The sequence below is a fragment of the Trichomycterus rosablanca genome, chromosome 1 (genome assembly GCF_030014385.1).
Source record: "Trichomycterus rosablanca isolate fTriRos1 chromosome 1, fTriRos1.hap1, whole genome shotgun sequence".
NCBI classification, from domain to species: domain Eukaryota; kingdom Metazoa; phylum Chordata; class Actinopteri; order Siluriformes; family Trichomycteridae; genus Trichomycterus; species Trichomycterus rosablanca.
In genome coordinates, this window is record NC_085988.1 from 35,003,727 (window position 1) to 35,026,427 (window position 22,701).

The window sequence follows — 22,701 nt, forward strand, 5'->3', positions numbered from 1 at the left end:
TAGATGCCCGACCAGTCAATAGCACAGCCAGGGATTCAAACCCTGGACCTCACAAGTAGTGGGCTAGTGTCATTTACTGCTGCACCACCCGAGAGCAAAGGTTGTCGGACATCCTATTTAAAACAACAGGCATTAATACAGGGTTGGCTATGTCCCCACGGCTACAACTTTTCACCTTTTATGAAAGCCTTTCTACAAAACATTGTAAAGACTTAAGGACGTGCTCTAGGTTTGGAACACTGTCCATATCTCTGTGGACCTCTCTTTGTGTACAGTCATACTTAAATGGAAAAGTGCCATGTCAAAAAAGTTTCCACAAAGTTGGAAGTATATTATTCATCTAATGCTATTGATTTTAAGTACCTATTAGGAAAAGCTGCAGTTGAAACATCTAAACTCAACTGAATAAATAGGAGGGGTGTCCATAATGTTTTGGCCCAATAGTGCAACTGAGGTAAGCAACCTCTAAATCAGTCAGTAAATCGAGAGTAATCTGTTACTTTACTTAGTTACAGGAAAGCGTAATCAGATTACAGCAATCCATTACTGTGCCAGCCCGACCCAGGTGTGTTTAAATATAAGATGATGATCAGATAAACTACTGCAGTGCTCTCCATGTCCATGTGCACATCCTCTATATACTCAGGTGTTATTTACTGTCTTGATAAAATATGCCAGAAGGTGGATTAGTGACTCTGGGTATGAGTGAGTTAATGGGTAAGTGTGCAGCGCCTTGCAATAGACCGGCTCCCTGTCCAGGGTTTTGCATCTAGAGTTCCTAGGGTAGGGATGCTGATCTAAATGAGGTGGTTACTGAGAGCTAATATAACTGGTATCTGGTTTATATCAGTGTGGAAAGATCAGTCATGGATAAAAACCATGCTGATAACAACACATCAACATTAACACAATACAATCCTGATCTTTTTCTCTTTGGACATCACAAAATCTACCAAATCTGTCCCAGAGATAGGAAGATAAAGAAGAACCAATATGAGCAATCTATCACAGCAGAACAAATTCATTTTAGACTAAACACTAAAGACTAATTCACACCAAGGTGCAATCTAGACAGCTGTATGTTATGGAGGCTGGAGGAACTGAAGAACCCACCCTTAAGTTCCCATAAATTTGCACCCATGATCTCCGAATCAAGTCATTTCCAATTGCTGATAGTAAATCCGCTGCTGCTTGAACAGCTTAGATCTGATTAACACACTCCCTCTGCTATGTGTCCAATCTGCAGCCGCTTCTTATCACCTGCCAGTGTTGGGTTCCCACACAAAACTGTATTGCGTACAGAGAGCCATGCTAAGCACAATGTATAAGACACCATTCCACTTCCACCTGAAACAATCCTGGAGAACGAATATCGCATTGGCAATGGGAAGAGACCCTGTCTGACATCCCCTCCCTCAGACACGGCTAATTGTGTGTGTGAATGCCCGGCCAGGTCGGTGGCTCTGCTGCGATTCGTGAGTTCGAACACTCTGCAGATGTGTGCTAGAATGTTAGATGACTGCACCACCCGAGCATCCAAGAATATCTAACTTTTAATAATAAACATTTATAGTTATAGACAAATCCTTAACAAAAATAGGGTATATGTTTACGTTATGCTTTGATAAAAAAAATAGAAACCCTGAAAACCATATTAAACAAAACGCATGTTGGAGTTAACAGAGTTGGCTCATGGCAAGCAGAGCCAATTGTGCTGACTCCCTGAAAAGAGCTGGAGTGGCCATCACTACTAAAAAGACGTTATAAGCTATAATTTTAGTCAGCACGGGCCATGTGCTGACAGAAGCCATCCTGCTCTCTGAAGAAATGGCATGCTGCGATTATAATCAGCTATCATTACACCGTAGTGCAGCCAGATTGCTAAAGAACAAAAGCTAGCTCTGTAATGAATTGTTCTTAAAAGAAACACATAATTATCGCCTTTTTTGTGCTTCTCAGCACGATGGGCTCTCACCGTGCGCGCCCTGTGTTTGATTGTTTGTTTTACGTTCTCCCGCCACGAGCATTAGAGCTCCGGCGTGTTCCTGCTCCTTTAGCATTTTCAGCCTCATTACTTACATAATTTGTTCTGACATGCACTTAGAACAACTGAGGCGTGCAGTAATTAAGGCTGGCTGTGGTCGGGGTCTGGGAGACAGGCAGCACTTACAAGGTCCCACCAGCAGGTGGCAGTGGAATGCTTTTCCTCCTCACATGTCCCAGCACTTTAATCCCAGTCTCCGTTCATTATTACCCTGTGAGTGAGCACCCCCACAGTGTTGGCATCACAGACCCCGTCTGTGGGTGCCAGGCTCGAGGCTGGGACTTTGGGCCTCGTCTCTCCTCGGGCACTGTTCAGAAAGCCCTTCATAGTGCTGAGCTGACTGATCTGACTGAGAATGGCGTATCGGGTGAGGGCAGAGTCAGAATTTGAGCGCTGGGCACTGGCTTGGGTATGACTAAGTGCCCAGGGAAAAGGATACAGTAAGAAGAGGCCCGCTGAGCAAATAGTGCTTCAGTCTTTTGAGCTTTATCCTTTCTCCCGGCCTCCACATTAAACAGAGCGCTTTGTGAACACCTTGGCTCAGGCTGTGGCCTCCTGGATGTGCTCGCTGCTCCTTTTGTCTAGAGAGAGCTTAAACCAAACCAAAAACCGCTTCCCAGTGGTGAATAGGACTAGCGTTATAGAGTGCATGTAGCGGTGAAGTAACTATCAAACAAAAAAGAACTACTTGAATTTTAAAACTGTTTTTAAATAAATAAAAGAAAACAAATTGTTAATACAAAAAACTGATTTTATGGGGCTTTATGGGGCTATAAATGGGGCTATAAAAATTAATAAATTAATAAAAAATAAATAAATAAAATTAAGCAGTACATATACGTAAAAAAATAAGCAAATAAATAAATGTATAAGAACTACTTGAATTAAACAAATATATTTTTAAATAAATATAAAAAAAATTGTTAACAACGGAAAAACTAATTTTATGGAGCTAAAAATATTTTAAAAAAATAAAAATAAAAAAAATAAATGAATAAAATTAAGCAGTACATATAAGTAAACAAAATAAGCAAATAAATAAATGTATAAGAACTACTTGAATTAAACAAATATATTTTTTAATAAATATAAAAAAAAATTTAATGGAAAAACTAATTTTATGGAGCTAAAAATATTTTTAAAAAATAAAAATAAAAAAAATAAATGAGTAATAAGTAAACAAATAAATATGTAAATAAAAAATTGTATAAGAACTTGATTTTTTAAAATATTTGTAAATAAATAAAATAAACAAATTTCTTAACAATGAAAAAACTGATTTTATGGAGGTGAAAATATATTTAAAAATATATTTATTTTTCATTAATACATAAAAATAAGCACTAACATTTACTGCTCATTGCATTACTAATACTGAAGAATAAAGCACTGGATTAATAGCAGGCATATATATATATATACACACAATAAGCAAATACACCTGCTGATTTAGGGTCTGATTTTAAAATGTGACACTTGCTGTTTAAAGTTTAAGTGGCTAAGATAACCGATCAAACATGCTGCACTTGAGAGCGGGATTATTGCATCTGATGTCATCAACCACACCACGGTCAGGCACTCAGATTCCATTTCTTTCATCCTGATGTTTTGATGGAAACACTGACTGAAACTACTTGACTGGCTGAGAGTGTAATTACATTAATAAGTGCAGGTGTTTCTAACAAAGTGGCCAGTAAGTGTACATAAAATCAAAGTAATCAGCCAATTTAATACTGAATCCGAAAAGCATGTTGTGCAAACCGAGGACTGGAACACCCAGCACTGATTACAGCTTTGGCAAGATTAAGTTACAATCAAGTCCATGTTGGAGAGTTCACGGCCTTCAGACTGCGAAATCCTTGCAAATCATTGCAGTCTTAAGCTGCGTTTATATTATGTGTGATAAAAAACGCTTTTTCATTATTTTCTATGAAGTGAAGCAGTGCTGATGAGGTTTACCAATTTGATGCTCAGTTTTTAACCTTTTCGGCCAATGAAACAAATGGTTTATATGACAGTTAGTCCAAATGAAGCACAGGCGCATAGGCATGGAGGAGAGAAACTGATTCTCACTGTAATGTTAAATTACACTTTAAATTAGAAGCATGGCATTGTAAAAAGCAGACAGCATGATGACCAGTGAGCTGTAAAATGCAATTCACGTTTACTAATCCTGGAATCGTCTGTTGTGGTGTTGTAGCTCTTTAATAAGATTTAACGAGCCCTTTGATTGAAAGATAAGGTTTCATAACCCATTTATCTTCTCACATCTCTAAATGATGACACTGCAGAGCTTTGTTGTTGGAACTAAAATACATTTCATACAAAACTGCATGTAACTAAGCCATCAATAGTGTCGACAATATTGTGTATTGTTTATTTACACATATCACCCATAACATTAAAACCACCTCCTTGTTTCTACACTCACTGTCCATTTTATCAGCTCCACTTACCATATAGAACCATTAGTTCTACAATTACTGACTGTAGTCCATCTGTTTCTCTACATACCTTTTACCCTGTTCTACAATGGTAAGGACCCCCACAGGACCACAACAAAGTAGGTATTATTTGGGTGGTGGATCATTCTCAGCACTGCAGTGACACTGACATGGTGGTGGTGTGTTAGTGTGTGTTGTGCTGGTATGAGTGGATCAGACAGCAGCGCTGCTGGAGTTTTTAAATACTGTGTCCACTCACTGTCCACTCTATTAGACACTCCTACCTAGTTGGTCCACCCTGTAGATGTAAAGTCAGAGACGATCACTCATCTATTGCTGCTGTCTATTGCTGAGTTGGTCATCTTCTAGACCTTCATCAGTGGTCACAGGACGCTGCCCACGGGGTGCTGTTGGCTGGATATTTTTGGTTGATGGACTATTCTCAGTGAGGTGTTTAAAAACTCCAGCAGCGCTGCTGTGTCTGATCCACTCATACCAGCACAACACACACTAACACACCACCACCATGTCAGTGTCACTGCAGTGCTGAGAATGATCCACCACCCAAATAATACCTGTAGTGGTCCTGGGAGAGTCCTGACCATTGAAGAACAGCATGAAATGGGGCTAACAAAGCATGTAGAGAAACAGATAGACTACAGTCAGTAATTGTAGAACTATTGTAGGTTCTATATGGTAAGTGGAGCTGATAAAATGGACAGTAAGTGTAGAAACAAGGAGGTGGTTTTAATGTTATGGCTGATCGGTGTGTGCATGCTGCATGGTGAGCATGTGAGAGCAAATCTTCAGAGAGAGAAGCTGATTGAGAGCTCTGTTCTAACTCCCTGGAGCTGAGTTCAAGGTCATCAAGTCAGAGGCGACAGGGATGCAGAGGAGAGGGTGATGTGTCATGTCGTCTCCCTCTCTCTCTTTCTCTCTCCGGCCCTGTCCATCTCCCCCCCCCCCCCCCCCCCCCCCCCTCGCTTCTGCTATCTCTTCCTTACTGCCCCTCTGTCTGTTTCTCTTCTCCTTCATCCCGCTCTCTCTTCCCCTCTCTCCAGTTTCAGATCAAGGCTTACGTGAGCAAATCCTCTCCAGTGGCTTACAGACATTCCCACTACTATGGAGCACACTACACACTAGTACTGTCACTCGTGCACCAGAAAGCATTGTAATTGGTGCAAAAGCATTGTTCATGCACGTGGATTGGATGGATGAAGGCGTATTTCATAGCATCGTTTGGACCAGGAGTAAAGAGCCTTGTGAGACTGCTTGACTGAACCAGACCTGCAGCCTAAATCACGGCAATTACCAGCAGACGGTTCTACACTTTAATCAAGACAGACTTTCTGTGTAGGAAAAACATTTATTTATTTAAAAACATCTACAAGGTTATTATTTAGTTCACAAGTTTAAAGTCAAACACAGTCATGGACAATTTTGTCTGCAATTGCATGAGGAAACCAGAGCTCCCGGAGGAAACCCACACAGACATGGGGAGAACATGCAGGACCTGGACCGCCCCACCTGGGGATCGAACCCAGGACCTTCTTGCTGTGAGGCGACAGTGCTACCCACAGAGCCACCGTGCCGCCCGTTGGAAAAACAAACAAACAGTGCTAGTCTGTCACAGGCGTGCCATTTTTCAGTGCGCTAGTGCTGACATCCTGCATTCAAAAACACAAAACAAAAACACAAAGCCCATTTAATGCGCTCTCATCTCATTTGGATCTGCAGAGGAAATCAAACTGATACAATACATTGAATATTTAAAGACTCTTCCTCGCTAACCGATCTGTCGCTGTATTAAGCAGCTTTTGCACATCAACACAAAGCTTGCAGATTTTCAACACTCCTATCAGCATTTCTATATGTCAGAAGAAAAAAACAAGCTAAGTAAAACACAGACAGATACAGACAGGGAAGAAAACAGAGTTGGGGGGGGGGGGGGGGGGGGGGGGGAGCATCAACGCAGGATGTGATGCTGGCATGCCTGGGCTAGCAAGAACAGTCCATCTATAAACAGTCTCTGCCAAAACACCTGATTACAAAGATGAAGGCGTGTTTCATTGTTCTCTGGTGTGAATTATATAGCTGCTGGTTCGCAGAGATGGTCGGATGAGTCATACAATATATGGGGTGGTGGACACCAAGAGGACAGTATGGGTCTGAATGCTTGATCTGTAAAATAAGATGGGCAGATTGCTGCCACTTTGTAAAACTGGCTCAGTGCATATCAGTTTGAAGTTATTCTGACTGAGCACATTATCAATATGATGGAACTGTAATGATTTGGGTTACCCCTAGCTACTGGTATAACCCCGCAAATGCAAGAATTGTCATAAACCCTAAAGTCTAGGATAATTAATAAAAATACAACAATACTGTGGCTTAAAGACAAATTAAAGACACTAAAACATCCACAGCCCACAACAGAGAAAGTGGATGGAACAGGGATAGTGCAGAACTGAGAACTGGTTGCATGTGATAACCAAGTTCTCAGAAAAGCTAGAAAAGAGGAAAATTAGAGCAACTTGAATGTGGCAATAACTGAGTCAGCACCCCACCCCATCAACTGATTCAGCTCGCTCCCAGTGTGGGTCCATACATGGAGTCCTCTCTGGAAAAGAGACGTCACACCGTTTCTAGGGCAATTTGCTCTCCCAGGGTGGACAGGTTTCCATAAAAAGATAAAGAGCACAGACATCTGTAGCTGGCGGAAAACCTGACCAGCGCAAGTCCAGGTGTCATGGTATCAGAGAACATTAGGATTGCCAACAGAAGAGCTGGCAAACATTGAGAATAAAACCATGACTAAGTAGGAAACCTCTCACTTGGAGCAAATTATCCCCAGTTTAGAAGAAACCAACATATCAATCATCTGTGCCTTCTATGGAAGATGTAGCAAGATTCTGCAACCTGGGCCTAGCTGAACCTGTTACAGAACATTACTATTGTCAGGGGGGTGGTCTCATCCTTGATGACAACACCTCTTTTACGCCACTCAATAATCAAAATTAAATGATGTGGCTTCTCTGCCACTCAACCCACTCAAACACTTCTTAACTGAAACGTATAGCAGGGTGAAAGTAATAAAGCACACAATAATCAGTGGCCTTCTTAGTTATCGGATCTCAACCCTATTAAACATCTTATGTTCCATCCATCCAGTACTGTTCCAAAGACCTGCACTATCTATCTATCCTTGGGTGTCAAACCTCAAGAAAGAATCCTGTCAACCCCCCTCCCACTCCCCACTTTAATTTTCTGTATGCTCAATCCCATCAAACCCTTGGCAAAAATAAAGTCCAACAGTGATGGACAGATTGCACACTGGGCTGGATTAATAAAGTCATGGGATTAAGCCGTGATTGCGGGATTAAAGACACGCAGAGCCGACGGATACAACGAAATGAATCGTTCAATACATGTTACAATACAACGTTAATTTACTACTAAGGTTCCAAGCTGATCACTTGAATAAATATTTCATCTATGCTATAAAAAACAAAAAAAACAAAGCAATTTGTGGTTGAGTATGTGGGGGTGTGTTGACAGCTGTCAGTGACCGAATGACGCAAGCCAGAGTGCACATGTCAGAGGCTTATGTAAGTGATTGGACAGCAATGCCGGGACTGAATCCAGCACAGCATTAATGCCAGATTAACAATGGACCTTCCAGCCGGAAAATAACAAATGGCACTTTCATCCAAATGCTCAGAAAGATTTGACATTTTACAGCGCTTCTGCTATCGCTTACATTATAGACAGAGAACATGCTTGTAAAAAGTCACCAAATAAACAGAATACCCGCTTTAGGAGCTAGCAATCAAGTCAAGATCCTCTATTACTTTGTATCTATATGCTATACACCGACCAGGCATAACATTATGACCACTGACAGGTGAAGTGAATAACACTGATTATCTCTTCATCACGGCACCTGTTAGTGGGTGGGATATATTAGGCAGCAAGTGAACATTTCATCCTCAAAGTTGATGTGTTAGAAGCAGGAAAAATGGGCAAGCATGGGCAAGCGGCCAAGGCTCACTGAGGCACGTGGGGAGCGAAGGCTGGCCCGTGTGGTCCGATCCAACAGACGAGCTACTGTAGCTCAAATTGCTGAAGAAGTTAATGCTGGTTCTGATAGAAAGGTGTCAGAATACACAGTGCATCACAGTTTGTTGTGTATGGGGCTGCATAGCCGCAGACCAGTCAGTTAGGTAGGTGGTCATAATGTTAAGCTTGATCGGTGTACATATTATTATTATGATTATTATTATTATATAACAAGATTGTGTTTTTATAGTGCGATTCACGGGGGGCTCGGGTGTTGCAGCTCAACCGCTTTATTCTGTAAACATTTACATTTTTGGCATTTAGGAGACGTTTTTTATCCAAGGCAACTTACAGTTGTGACTGTATACAATCTAAGCAATTGAGGGTTAAGGGCCTTGCTTAAGGGCCCAACAGTAGCAGCCTTGCAAGTGGTGGGGCTTGAACCGGCAACCTTTTGATTACTAGTCCAGTACCTTAACCACCTTAACCACTACAACTGGTAAGGGGTTGGGCAGGTCCTGTTCCACCAGAAAACACTGGACCACCACCCTGTCCCTCAGATATAGCCAATCATGGCTGTGTAGATGCCCTGCTGGCTGACAGCATCAATGACATTCAAACCTGTATTTTATAATTGTATTTTTGTTTTTTTTGCCATTTGGCCCCTAATTTTCCTCCGAATCTAGTCACTTTCTCTTTACTGATGTTGACCTCCACTCTGACGGAGGAGAGCCGTGACTAACGCACACCCCCTTTGACACTTGTGCAGTATGGACTGCATCTTTTTACCTGCACGAGGCGAGTTCATATGTGGATCAGCTTTGTGTACTGAGAGCCACACACTGCTCCTCATTATCCCTCGACTCTGTGCAGGCGCAATCAATCAGCCAGCAGAGGTCGTAACTGCATTTTGAGGTCCCGTCCAGCACTCCCCTAGAACAACAGCCAATTGTTGTGGCAGAGCTGAGTTTTGCACCAACAAATTTGAAATGTCAGCTCTGGTGTGCTAGCGTGTCTTAGCCCTGCACCACCTGAGTGCCATTCAAACCTGTATTAATAGATGGGGAGCTAGCATTAATATGTAATAATTATCATTTATTATTAAAGATCAGTGTGTGACTCTCCATAAGCAATACTGATCCCTGAGTGAATCCATCGTGCAAGTAAAAATAAGTGGTTGGTAAAACTGCACGGAAAGAACAAGAGTTAGAGTAGGGGGTCTTCAGCAGTAGAGGACATACAACTGGGTCCCTGGATACGACTCCGGTATAAAACTCCGATTTAAAGTAACAAGGTTTGTAATTTGTGTTTCATGATCTGTGTGGTGTATCCCAAGAGAGCAATTCTAGCCTAAATGCTTGTTTATTACATAAAAATAATGTAAAGCACATGATTTTTATGATCTTCGCAGTCACCATCTCAAACCGAGTGAACATCGATTTAAAATGTCCAATCACCATCACCATCGACAAAACCTCATAACCTAAAAAGGTGTTTCATCGGTCCTTCTTCAGTCTAAGATCAGCTGACCAAATTCAAAGTGGAGTACAGAAGTGTATTTGGTGAAGTAGAGTCATGTAGGAGGAATTTTCTCCCTCCATGTTCATTCCGCTACGAGCAAAACGGAGAAGGTTATTTGAATGTCAGTGGCAGAGGACAGCAGTGCCATACCGGCACAGACAGAATAGAATAAATGTGTCATTTGTTTGGGGGTTGTAGCTTGTTAGCTTATCAGCATAAAAGCCAGCTGACAGCATGTACTTTATTTGAACTGTGTGAGATCGATCACACACACACACACACGATTCTAAGAAAAACCCTGCGTCATGCCATGTCAAAATGTCACTGCACATAAGTAATTGGAAGATAAAAGCCTAGCAATGAAATATTTATGCCCGTTCTAAACCACGTGGACTTAAAAAACAATGGCAACTTCCGTGTGTTTGCCTGTAGCTTTTGTTCGATACGCCAGTTTTAATTGCTTAATTGCTCCACATGATCCAGCAGCAGATCAGAGCTCTAATGAGGCTGATGAGAGAGAAAAAAGGCTGAAAGAGAAACAGGGAGCTGTGTTCGGGGGGAAACTCACAGCTGTATCTGTGTTTGTACCTAATGCCATTCATTTTTTATACTCTGCACTCGGAGCTTAGAAGGTTTTGGTAAAAACGACATGCGCGAACAATGTAGCAAGCATTTCTTCTTGACATGCTGTACATTTGTGCAATAGATGATGTATCATTATATCTACAGCTACTATAGGGTTGCTAATAAAATAGTTTTAGCAGGAAACACTGGACGTAAGGCAGGAATACCCTGGACAGGGCACCAATCCATTGCACGGCTTTAGCCAAAGCATTTATGTCCGTGCAGACACCCTGATAACACCTCGAAGTTCACACTACACGATTTTTGGCCTGATTTTCGCTCGCCAACAGGTCGCGCTAGATGTGGCAGCTCGGAAGCAACTCGGCGTTCGCTCAGGGCTCAAAAATCGGCTCTCGATCACTATATGTGAACTGCCCAATGGCTTGATATGAGCGACTCGCCGAGCGCTAACCGATCGCTCGCAGACTCAAGAAAAATACCTAGCATGTTAAATATCTGGACCTGTCAGCGACTCATAATCCTGTTTGTTTGTTTATTAGGATTTTAACGTCATGTTTTACACTTTTGTTACAGTCATGACAGGAACGGTAGTTACTCATTACACAAGATTCATCACTTCACAAGTTTATATTGAACACAGTCATGGACAATTTAGTGTCTCTAATTCACCTCACTTGCATGTCTTTGGACTGTGGGAGGAAACCGGAGCACCCGGAGGAAACCCACGCGGACAACATGCAAACTCCACACAAAAATGACCTGGACCGTCCCACCTGGGGATCCAACCCAGGACCTTCTTGCTGTGAGGCAACAGTGCTACCCACTTAGCCACCGTGTCGCCCATAATCATGTAGTGTGAAAGGTGTTGCTTGTGATTGTTATGAATGCAAAATACAGAAGGAAAACCCTGGGGGAAGAGTTGTAAATATGTGTAACGGGACATAATATAGCTTATATCAGAATACATCGGCACACACAAGCTTTACAGTATTTGTGACTTATCGTCCATGCCAAACCATAATACCCACGTTGCATTGCAAAACATATTTATTTGACTTCCAACTCTCTCTGCAGAACAGACAATTTCTGCTGGCCGTGTAGCCAAACCCACTCCTTCACCCAGATTCATTTATATTTCCTACTTGCTTTAACGCTACACAGCAGCACACAAACAACTTTGATCGCTTGCTTCTTGCTGGCGTGCATTTTTGGACATGGTATCATTAAACCCCTCGTCACTTCTTGTGTGTTTTCGTAACAAAACGTAGTTTTGACTCGTCATGGTGATAGATCGTGTAGTGTGAAAACCACAATGCCTTAAGACTCCTGATTACAAGAGATCCAGTTGTGTAGTGTGAAGTGTACAGCGATCTAAACAACTTAAAAGTTGTAGTGTGTAGTGTGAACTTGGCATTAGCGTTACAGACCACTGCACCACCCCTATCTGGGAAAAAAAAAAAAAAAAATCTGCTATGCATCATTGCACATTTCTTGTTCAGTGTGTAATAATATGCGCATCAGCAATACACAGTCTATGCTCAAATGTGTGTATGATACTAATGCCTAATGCTACCTACAAAACTCACAGGAAATCCTAATGTGATGTCAATTTTACAACATACATATATAGTGATACTGCCCAGCTGTGCTGAAAATAATAATCCCGCACTCTAAAACGCCTCCTGACTTAGTCTCCCCACGTGTGTGAATGAAGGAGAAGCCACAGTCATGTGGGTGTTCATTTACGTGTTTCTCTGGCAATGATTGACGAGCTTACCAGACTGGGGTGTGTTTGTGCATGCATGTGCCTTCATACCCACGGGGAATGAAAAAAGATAAGTTCATTAAGCAGATGAGCTATGTAGTGGAGCATGTGTGCTGTTATTTGTCGTGGCCCAACACCCACCCGAGCTAGCTTTTTCTGATCTATGATACAGTAGGTGTAGTGCATTCTTCAGATCAGGGGACTCCAGAGACACAGGGAACGGCCTCTGTCACCATGCCAGTGCATGCTCTATTCCCAAAGGGGGAAGAGAACCAAAAAGAGGAAGCACTGGACCATTTTGCATTCTTCCTACACCCAGCGCCAACAAACAAATAAGCAAGGGTAGAAGGTGGCTACGTTTAGAATTAACCAAACACATTCAAACTCATGTTAAATAGTAGTCAGTGACACCTGCCATCAATTAAAATGACCCTCATTAACCCCATATAAAATTCAACTGTTCCCGTAAGACGTTTACTTAGTTGCATCTTACAGCAAAATACATGGTACACAAAGAGCTCACAAAGCATCAAAGAAATCTAAAAGTAAAATTCCAAAGCACTACATATACCATGGCAGTCATCAACAAGTTCACAAAATAAGGCACAACAGTGACATTACTAAGAACTGGTCATTCCTTTACAATTGATAAAACAAGAAGAAAACTGACCCGGGAGGCTGTCAAGTGTCAAGAGGCCTACAGCAACATCTAAGGAGCTGCAGGTATTTCTGACATGTACTGGTTGTGTACTACAAGTGACAACAATCTGCCATATTCTTCATATGTCTGGGATGTGGTGGCAAGAAAAAGCACCTAAGCCCGGCAGCATTTTGCAAAAACCTGATATATGTGGTCTGATATAACCAAGGTTAAACTGTTTGGCCATAATGCTCATACCATATACAGTGAAGCGTGGTGGTGGCAGCATTATGGGTTGGGTTTGTTTTTCTTCAGCTGGAACTAGGGCTTTAGTCAAGGTGGATGGAATTGAACAGTTCCAAGTAGCAGTCAATTTTTGCACAAAAATCTCAGTCCTGTGCTAAAAGGATGCAGATGAAGAGAAAATTTTACCTTACAGCATGACAACGACCCAAAGCATACCTCCACATCAACAGCACAATGGCTTTACCAAAAGAAGATCAAAGTTTTGGAATGGTCCAGCCAGAGCCCAGACTTGAAACCAGTTAAAAATGTGTGGAGTGACTTAAAAAGGGCTGTGCACAGAAGATGCCCTCACAATCAGACAGATCTGAAGATCTTTTACAATGAGTGGGCAAAGATTGTCAGGTCATGATGTTCCATGCTGACAGAATCTTAGTCAAAAAGACTGAATGCTGTCGTAAAATAAGAACATGCTTTAACAAAGTATTAGGAGCACATTTATGTTTTTTTTTTGTTTTTTTTATTCCCACCTTTAAAGATTTCAGCTTGTTTTTTATTTAAATTGTGCATATACTAAAGACAGGCCACAAAAAAAAACCTGGAATCTTAACAGGGGTGTGTCGACTTTTTATTTCCACTATATATACTAAACATTTTATATCCACTACATAACTGGATATAAAAAACCTAGTGAGCTCTCTACATACACAGCGTTTTACATCATCCTAGCGTGTGCGTGCCTGAGAAGAAGGCTGTTCGAATTCTTAGATGCCTTAAAATGCTGCCAAGTAGGGGCACCTTCAATTTGAACAGTAGTTTGACTGAATAACGAGGAAGCATCCAATGCTTCTCTGGCGGTGAAGGCAATCCCAGCATTCTGTGCAGCACAGCTTTTCTCACCAAAAAATTACAAATATGGTGGATGAATGCGGAGCAACGATCGGGGGTCTTTTCAAATGTAAATAAATTATCACTGAGTGTCATTTATTTGCAAATTCGGGCTCGTCAAGGACAATTTAACTGTTTTTGGTACACAGAGGGAAGACATTAGTTGACATGCTAGCGCGTTGTGCAACCTCAACTGAAAACTGACGTAATCGTTGTAATTGCTGTGGCGCGTCTGAATAATCTGACTTATAAGTCAATGACTTATTACAAGCCTCTCTACTTAGGCAGCTGTCTATGTAGGCAGTAGAAAGCAAGGCAGCTCACTAAGTTTCGAACAGACCCTATGAATATGATATAATTGCACTTCTGCGACCTTGGCAAATGCATGAGAATCTAACACACAGCAATAATGTTTACAATCAATTAGTAAGTCGAGATAGCGAAAATTTTTTTTAAACTTCATATTTCAATCATTTTTAAGCACCTAAATTTGTTCATTGTACTAAAACCATGAGTTAAACAAGTGTGTTCACAAACAGCAAATTAATACTAGGCAAAAAAATAAAGACACACTTTCACACAGAGTGGCGAGGCTTGACGTCGCACTTAGCTGTGACTAGGACTCTTTTTGATTGGCTGATCAAAGGTTGCTACCAGAAATTAAAGCTGATTTGACACCAGTTTCCTGATGCTGTGTCTAATAGTTCCGATTCTGATTCTGGGAGGTGAAACTGTGACAAAACAGGAACCGTACTGAGCTATCAGCTGCTGCTGAAACGAGCCTTCTCTTAATTCGCACCGTAACATTTCAACCACACACATGGCATCGTCTGTGAGCTCCCAACCCCCAGCACTTTAGTTAAACAGCGAATCAGTCCTCACAAGACCCTGCAGGGGAGCCAATCCCGCGCTCAGGATAACAAAGACGCAGGAGACCCAATATATATATACATACGATAAAAGCTTCAAACCCGGCCTGCACAATTACCCTGAGAAAAGCTTTCCACAACAACAAAGCGGCGTGTTCCAGAGCACGAGGGAATTCTCTCTCAGCGAGCAGCGCCGATGCTTTACCTCTGTAATTGCTGCATAAGTATGCAATTCTGCAGGAGCCTCGCTGCTCTTGTAGCTTTATTGAATATGATCTGCTGTACAGACGGAGCGGTGCACGGAGGTTTACGCAAGGCTGCACAGTGCCGTCACAGGGCGGTGTGCAAGTGCATTTGGAAAGACGGATCTGTGTGATACGAGCAGCTTTTAGGACCGGAAGAATCAGTGGATTGAGCATACGCTGCTAATGAGCAATTAAATGAGACTAAAACTCTGAACATCTATGTAGGAACAACGATCACTGGCTTCATCAACAAAAATAATCAACCATATTGCGTAGCCAAATTTCTTCTAATTACTGAGTTTAGATGTTTTAGCCTCACATATTGCTAGCAGGTGTATACAATCAATTGCATTAAAAAGAACTTTGTGACAATGCTTTGGGAAAGGTCCTTGCAAAGCAAGGTTTATAAAAACATGGTCTGACAAGTTTATTGAGAAAGAACTTCATTCGGCTGCATTCGGAGTCCTGACCTTAACTCCTTTGGGAAGTTCCTTGTGAAATAGATTGTGAGCCAGGCATTCCTTTCTAACATTACTTTAGGCTGGAATATCCACTGATACACTTTAAAATCTTGGGGAAAGCCTTTACCAAAGAATGATGGCTGTTATAAAAAAAACCTCTCGCACACACCAAAGGATATGGGTGATAACAGAACTTTTAGGAGCTGCTAACTGAGCTACTAAGCTAAATGTTCGCGTCACAAACACATTAATGTGTACTACATAGTGCACTTGATAGTGTGAAAGATAATAGATTTATATTCTCTACATAGTGCACTAGATTGTATATTAGAAAATAATTTATGTTCCTTACTTAGTGCACTAGATAATAGACTTACGTTTCTTACACAATGCTTTAGGTAGCGTATTAGTTAACGGATACATAGTGCACTAAATTGTATATCAAATAACGGATTTATGTTCCCTACATAGTGCACTAGATGGTATTTTAGATATGAATTTATGTTCCCTACGTAGTGCACTAGATAGTGAATTAGACAATTGGTTTATGTTACCTACACAGTGCACTAGATTGTATATCAGATCACGGATTTATGTTCCCTACATAGTGCACTAGATAGTGTATTAGATAACGCATTCATGTTCACTACATAGTGCACTAGAAAGTATAACTAGATGATGATTTGTGTCCCTTACATAGTGCAGTAGATAGTGTATTACATAATTAATTATGTTCCCTACATAGTGCACTAAATTGTATATCAGATAATGGATTTATGTTCCCTACATAGTGCACTAGACAGTATATTAGACAATTGTTTTATGTTCCCTACATAGTGCGCTAGATTGTATATCAGATAATGGATTTATGTTCCCTACATAGTGCACTAGACAGTATATTAGACAATTGTTTTATGTTCCCTACATAGTGCACTAAATTGTATATCAGATAATGGATTTATGTTCCCTACATAGTGCACTAGACAGTATATTAGACAATTGTTTTATGTTCCCTACATAGTGCGCTAGATTGTATATCAGATAATGGATTTATGTTCCCTACATAGTGCACTAGACAGTATATTAGACAATTGTTTTATGTTCCCTACATAGTGCACTAAATTGTATATCAGATAATGGATTTATGTTCCCTACATAGTGCACTAGACAGTATATTAGACAATTGTTTTATGTTCCCTACATAGTGCACTAAATTGTATATCAGATAATGGATTTATGCTCCCTACATAGTGCACTAGACAGTATATTAGACAATTGTTTTATGTTCCCTACATAGTGCGCTAGATTGTATATCAGATAACGGATTTAATACGCGATCGGGGAAACAAGTCTGTGTCGCCTGCGTGCGCGTTTGTGTCGCTCTTGGTCGCTCGTTCTAGATTCCGGGAGATTTTATCTGACTTGCGGGCATCAGGGAGCCGCTATGTATATGCAGGAGACTCCCGGAACTTCCCGGGAGACCTGGGATGTCTGCTTAACCCTCAATTGCCTACAGTGTATACAGTCACAATTGCATGTTCCTTTGCATAAAAGCATCAGCTAAATGCCATAAATGTAAAAGTAAGTTCCTTTGGTGTTCGAATACTTTCAGTCATATAGTGAACGTGTCAAACTCAAGGCCGGCGGGCCAAATCCGGCCCACCACGTTATTTTATGTGGCCCGCGAGAGCTTAAAAGACGTATGATCGTTTTAAAATACACTGTAAAATCGTACATAATGCATGTCGATTTTGTGACCCGCAAAGTTACCGCATCCCACCACTAGATGGCAGAGTTTCCACATCAGCGTTTAACTGAGGCGGTTTTCCAACAAGTGATGTTGAGAAATATTTACAAATAATCCTAAAATGTACAAGAAGAGAGAATTGAAGCAGAAGGAAGGTAATGAAAGATGGGAAAGAAGAAAAAACGGTACGTCTCGTGTTATCAGAATCAGAATCAGCTTTATTCGCCAAGTATGTTTACACACACAAGGAATTTGTTTCCGGCTGTTGTTAGCTCTCTACAATTTACAAACAATACAATATACAGACAAGACTATATGTAGACAATGTACACATTTATCAGCAGAATTTGCATATGTACAGAAAATATAAAAATAGTATAAGATAAATAGTAAAGTAAGGTAAGATGCAGTTACAGTATTATACAGCATGTTTATAAAGCGGATAGTTCCGGTCCTAAAATCTGATTGGCTGAGCCGCGTTCGAAGCCGTTGTATAATCCCCTATAAACGCACACCTATGACCACCTCACATCATTCCATATTAATACGCCACTGAAAAGAAAAAGTGAATGTTATGTTCGCCCTCATGTTGCCTAGCAACACTGTTAACGAACTACCTGGGGTCGTGGAAGAATGCTTTTTGTAAGTGTTTTTGTAAATAAAAACATTTATAAATTGAACATTGTTGTATTTTATTATATTTTATGTTGACCGCCGTTTTATAAAAGCAATAAGCCACTCGAGACCGTGCGTTCCTGCTATGATTTTATCACGGGGAAAGACGTTTTAGGCACTCCGCTTCGCGTCGCAGTAACGCACGGTCTCTCGTGGCTTATTGCTTTAATAAAGTGCCGTGTGGCATGTAAACAACAGTAAACAGCAGTTCAGTTTTAGTTATTAATGAGTTTGATGGCATTTTCTTTCTTTCTTTTTTTTTTATGGGGCCGTGTCTGTGGTAAAGGAGTACAATATAAATATACAGTATAAATTTGGCATTTTGACACCAAACACAGAATTTAGCTTCCAAGAAAAACAACAAATTGTCAGAGAATTAACAGGCAGACTGCAATCACAGCAGGATACGTTACAATCGGCCCTTTGAGGGCCACCATAGTGCAGATGTGGCCCTCGGTGAAAATGAGTTTGACACCCCTGATATAGTGTATTTGACTTTGGTGCATTAACACTTCGTATCTTAATGCATTCCGCTGTGGCATATTTATTTCTTTATTTAGCAATTATTGACCACTCAGAAAAGCACAGTGCTTCTGCCCCAAGCGGCTTTCCTACCATCTGCTGCCAACTGCCAAGTCTTTGCTTTAAAAAATCCTCAGAAACATGAATGTCTTTGTGTTATTTTTTCCTTTTACTTCTGTCAGAGCCAATTCTCTCTTAAAAATAAAACACCAGTGTTTAGGCAGTGAAGCAGTCTCTGAATAAAAGCCATAATTGTCTTTGAAAGGTTGCTGGTTCAAGTCCCACATCTGCCAGGACATAAAATGCATGTATTTCAGCCACAACAATTGCTAGCACTGCAATAAATAAATCAATGTAATAAATCAATTATATAAAGAAATTATATTCTTCCAACTTTACAGCAACAGTTTAGGGATGACCCTTTTTGTTCCAGCATGACTGTGCCTCTGTGCACAAAGCGAGGTCTGTAAAGACATGAAAAAATGCTTGATTTAAAGAAACTCCAGTGGCCTGCACAGAGCTCTGACCTCAGCCTCACTGAACAGCTCTGGAATGAACTGGAACAATTCCAGCTGCTGCCTGGCTACGCCGATGTGTAGTTGGAAGAATGTGCGGAATTGGTAAAAATGTACAGAATACTGTGACCTTACCTCACACACACGCATGCTCCAAATTCCATGAGTATTTAAAAACGTCATTTAATTTTCATTGAACGGTTCACCCTGGTCAAAGTCGCAGGGAGTCCATTACAACTGGAAAACACAGGCCGCTAATCCATTGCAGGGCTTCGGCCATCCCCTTCTTCACACATAACCAACCGTGTCTGTGTAGTCGCCGACTGGCTGATAGTGCTGCATCACTTGAGCGCCCCGGTGACATAGGTTTTAGATGAATCTTTATCTTTAATAAATAGAATGATCGTTTAAAAGCTGTGTTAGTTCAAAACTGGGGTCAGTGGTAGCTCAGAGGTTAAGGTACTGGACTAGTAATCAGAAGGTTGCCTATTTAAGCCCGACCAATGCCAAGTTGCCACGGTTGGGTTCCTGAGCAAGCTCCTTAAACCTCAATTGCTCAAAAAATGTATTCTGTGATAATTGTAAGTTGCTTCAGATAACAGCATCTGATAAACGCCGCAAATGTAATGTTTACTTGTGTTGTCTTTAGAATATATTAAAATTAGCGGGGAGATCTGAATGATTTAAATGTGACAAATTAGCCAAAATAGAAAAAACTAGGTGAGGGGCAAATACTTTTTCACCGCAGTGTACATGGATACTGGTTTATTAACATTATCTCTGGTGACAGTCATTCGGTTGAAGGAATTTATCAGAGTTAATCATTGTGATTTGATGTTTTAGTGTATACATCGATCAAGCATGACATTAAAACCACCTCCTTGTTTCCTTGTCCATTTTATCAGCTCCACTTACCATATAGAAGAACTTTGTAGTTCTACAATTACTGACTGTAGTCCATCAGTTTCTCTACATACTTTTTTGGCCTGCTTTCACCCTGTTCTCCAATGGTCAGGACCCCCACAGAGTAGGTATTATTTGGGTGGTGGGTCATTCTTAGCACTGTAGTGACACTGACACGGTGGTGGTGTGTTAGTGTGTGTTGTGCTGGTATGAGTGGATAAGACACAGCAGTGCTGCTGGAGTTTTTAAATACCTCACTGTCCAGCCAACAGCGCCCTGTGGGCAGCGTCCTGTGACCACTGATGAAGGTGTAGAAGATGACCAACTCAAACAGCAGCAATAGATGAGCGATCGTCTCTGACTTTACATCTACAAGGTGGACCAACTAGGTAGGTGTGTCTAATAGAGTGGACAGTGGGTGGACACAGTATTTAAAAACTCCAGCAGCACTGCTGTCTGATCCACTCATACCAGCACAACACACACTAACACACCACCACCATGTCAGTGTCACTGCAGTGCTGAGAATCATCCACCACCTAAATAATAGCTGATCTGTGGTGGTCCTGTGGGAGTCCTGAGGGGTTCTTGAAGAACAGGGTGAAAGCAGGCTAAAAAGTACATAAAGAAAACAGATGGACTACAGTCAGTAATTGTAGAACTACAAAGTTCTTCTATATGGTAAGTGTATCTGATAAAATGGACAGTGAGTGTAGAAACAAGGAGGTGGTTTTAATGATATGGCTGATCGGTGTGTGTGTATCAATTCACATGCTCATTTACATGGGAAATAATTGTTGCTTTGTCCTTTCCTGATGCAAAACGTATTGTGGAAATGCAACAGCCTCTCGGACAGGCTGACTAATCCCAGTCATGAGAATGCTTCCTTCTCTTTCTTACTCTCTCTCTCTATTTTCCCTGTACTCTCATCAGTGGATGAAAAGAGCAAGCAAGGCCAGACCTGATGAATGACATCAATGGCTTCAGCAAGGCGCTTCCAGAGATGTGTGACTGAGACAAATGGGGCTTGTTACATTAGCGAGTGATACTGAATCCCCCATGCGTTGATAAAACCCAGATAGAGCTGTAACCAAACGCACCCAACCTTTCAACAGATCTGCTGTGTCATGGGACCTCCAAAACAGAGCTTTCTCAGGCATTCAGTTCGACTCGCTGCTATTTCTCACTGCTTCCATCTGCTTATTTCCTTCCCTCTCTCTCTCTCTCTCTTTCAGTTTCGGTCTGTCTGCTGGCCTGTCTTTTCTCATGAAAGTGCTTATACAGCTGCAGTATTCTGACCTATAGATTCCTGTAATCTCTGGCAGACACTTAAAAAAAGAGACGTTAAGAATCTACACCTGAATTCAGAGATGAAGCGCTCATACGTCGGGTGAAAATGTAGTCAGTAACGGGGAGCAGTTGAAGCTTTTGCTGTGCTGACACACACTTAAAGCTGCTGTTTCAACATTTTCAGACTTGGCGGTCTAATGCGCTAGCTCTGAGATCTTGAGGTCTCCAGTTTAAAACTCAGCTGTGCTATAAACCACACTGGATTTGCTGTGTCTGAGGGAGGGAGTGGTCAAAGAGGTTCCACATTGATGCTGCACCTGTACAGATGGATCCCGTGTACAGTAAAAGGAAAGAAGTGTGGTGTTGGAAAGGGTACTTGATAGACTGAAGCTCTCCACGGTCAGGGTGGGGTCTGCATCGGTGGAGGAGGTTACAATTGGAAGGACTGTTAATGCATGTTCTACACTCCTGCAGAAGCAGTAGGTCAGTCAGTCCCACTGTGATCTTATCATTACTCATTTTTGAAGGGTAGGGCATTGTGATAAATGCATTTTAGAAAACCCTCAATAACTACTTCAGGCAAAAATACTATTTCGCCTAAAGTATGTAGACAGCTGAGCATAAGCTTATTAGACATCTCTTTCCAAAACCATGTGACTATTATTATTGATTATTATTTATTAGGATTATAACGTCATGTTTTACACACTTTGGTTACATCCATGACAGAAACGGTAGTTATGGACAATTTTGTATCTCCAATTCACCTCACTTGCATGTCTTCGGACTGTTGGAGGAAACCGGAGCTCCCGAAGGAAACCCACACAGACACGGGAAGAACATGCAAACTCTACACAGAAAGGACCTGGACCGCCCTACCTGGGAATCTACCCCAGGACCTTCTTGCTGTGAGGCGACAGTGCTACACACTGAGCCTCGGTGCCGCCATGTGTGACTTAATATAATGTTATTCCACCCACCCCTTCCCTTTAACAGTGTCAACTCTTCTGGACAATTAGGCTCTGATGATGGTAAGTGACAGTCCAGTTTGTCTTGAGTCTTGCTTCCTGCACTGAAACAGGAAAAGTAAAATCTATATTTTCTATAACTGATTTAGTTCCGGGGTGTTCGGATGGTGTATTAGTGTATTATGCTAGCCCACTACAACTCAGATCTGGGTTCAATCCCAGCAGTGCTGTTGGCCAGCCAAGTGTCTACACAGACGTGACTGGCTTAGTATGAGGATTTGGGCCTTGTCCAGGGTCTTCCTGCCTTGAGGCCAGTA

General features: G+C 41.4%; 1 protein-coding gene across 1 annotated transcript in view; it reads right to left on the minus strand.

The window, feature by feature from the left end:
- Positions 1–2,060, minus strand: part of roraa (RAR-related orphan receptor A, paralog a) — a 31,092-nt gene extending 29,032 nt beyond the window's left edge. Inside the window, exon 1 of the mRNA XM_063000075.1 lies at positions 1,976–2,060. Within this exon, the coding sequence (XP_062856145.1) occupies positions 1,976–2,060 (85 nt within the window). The remainder of the gene's footprint in view (positions 1–1,975) is intronic.
- Between the last annotated feature and the right edge of the window lie 20,641 nt (positions 2,061–22,701).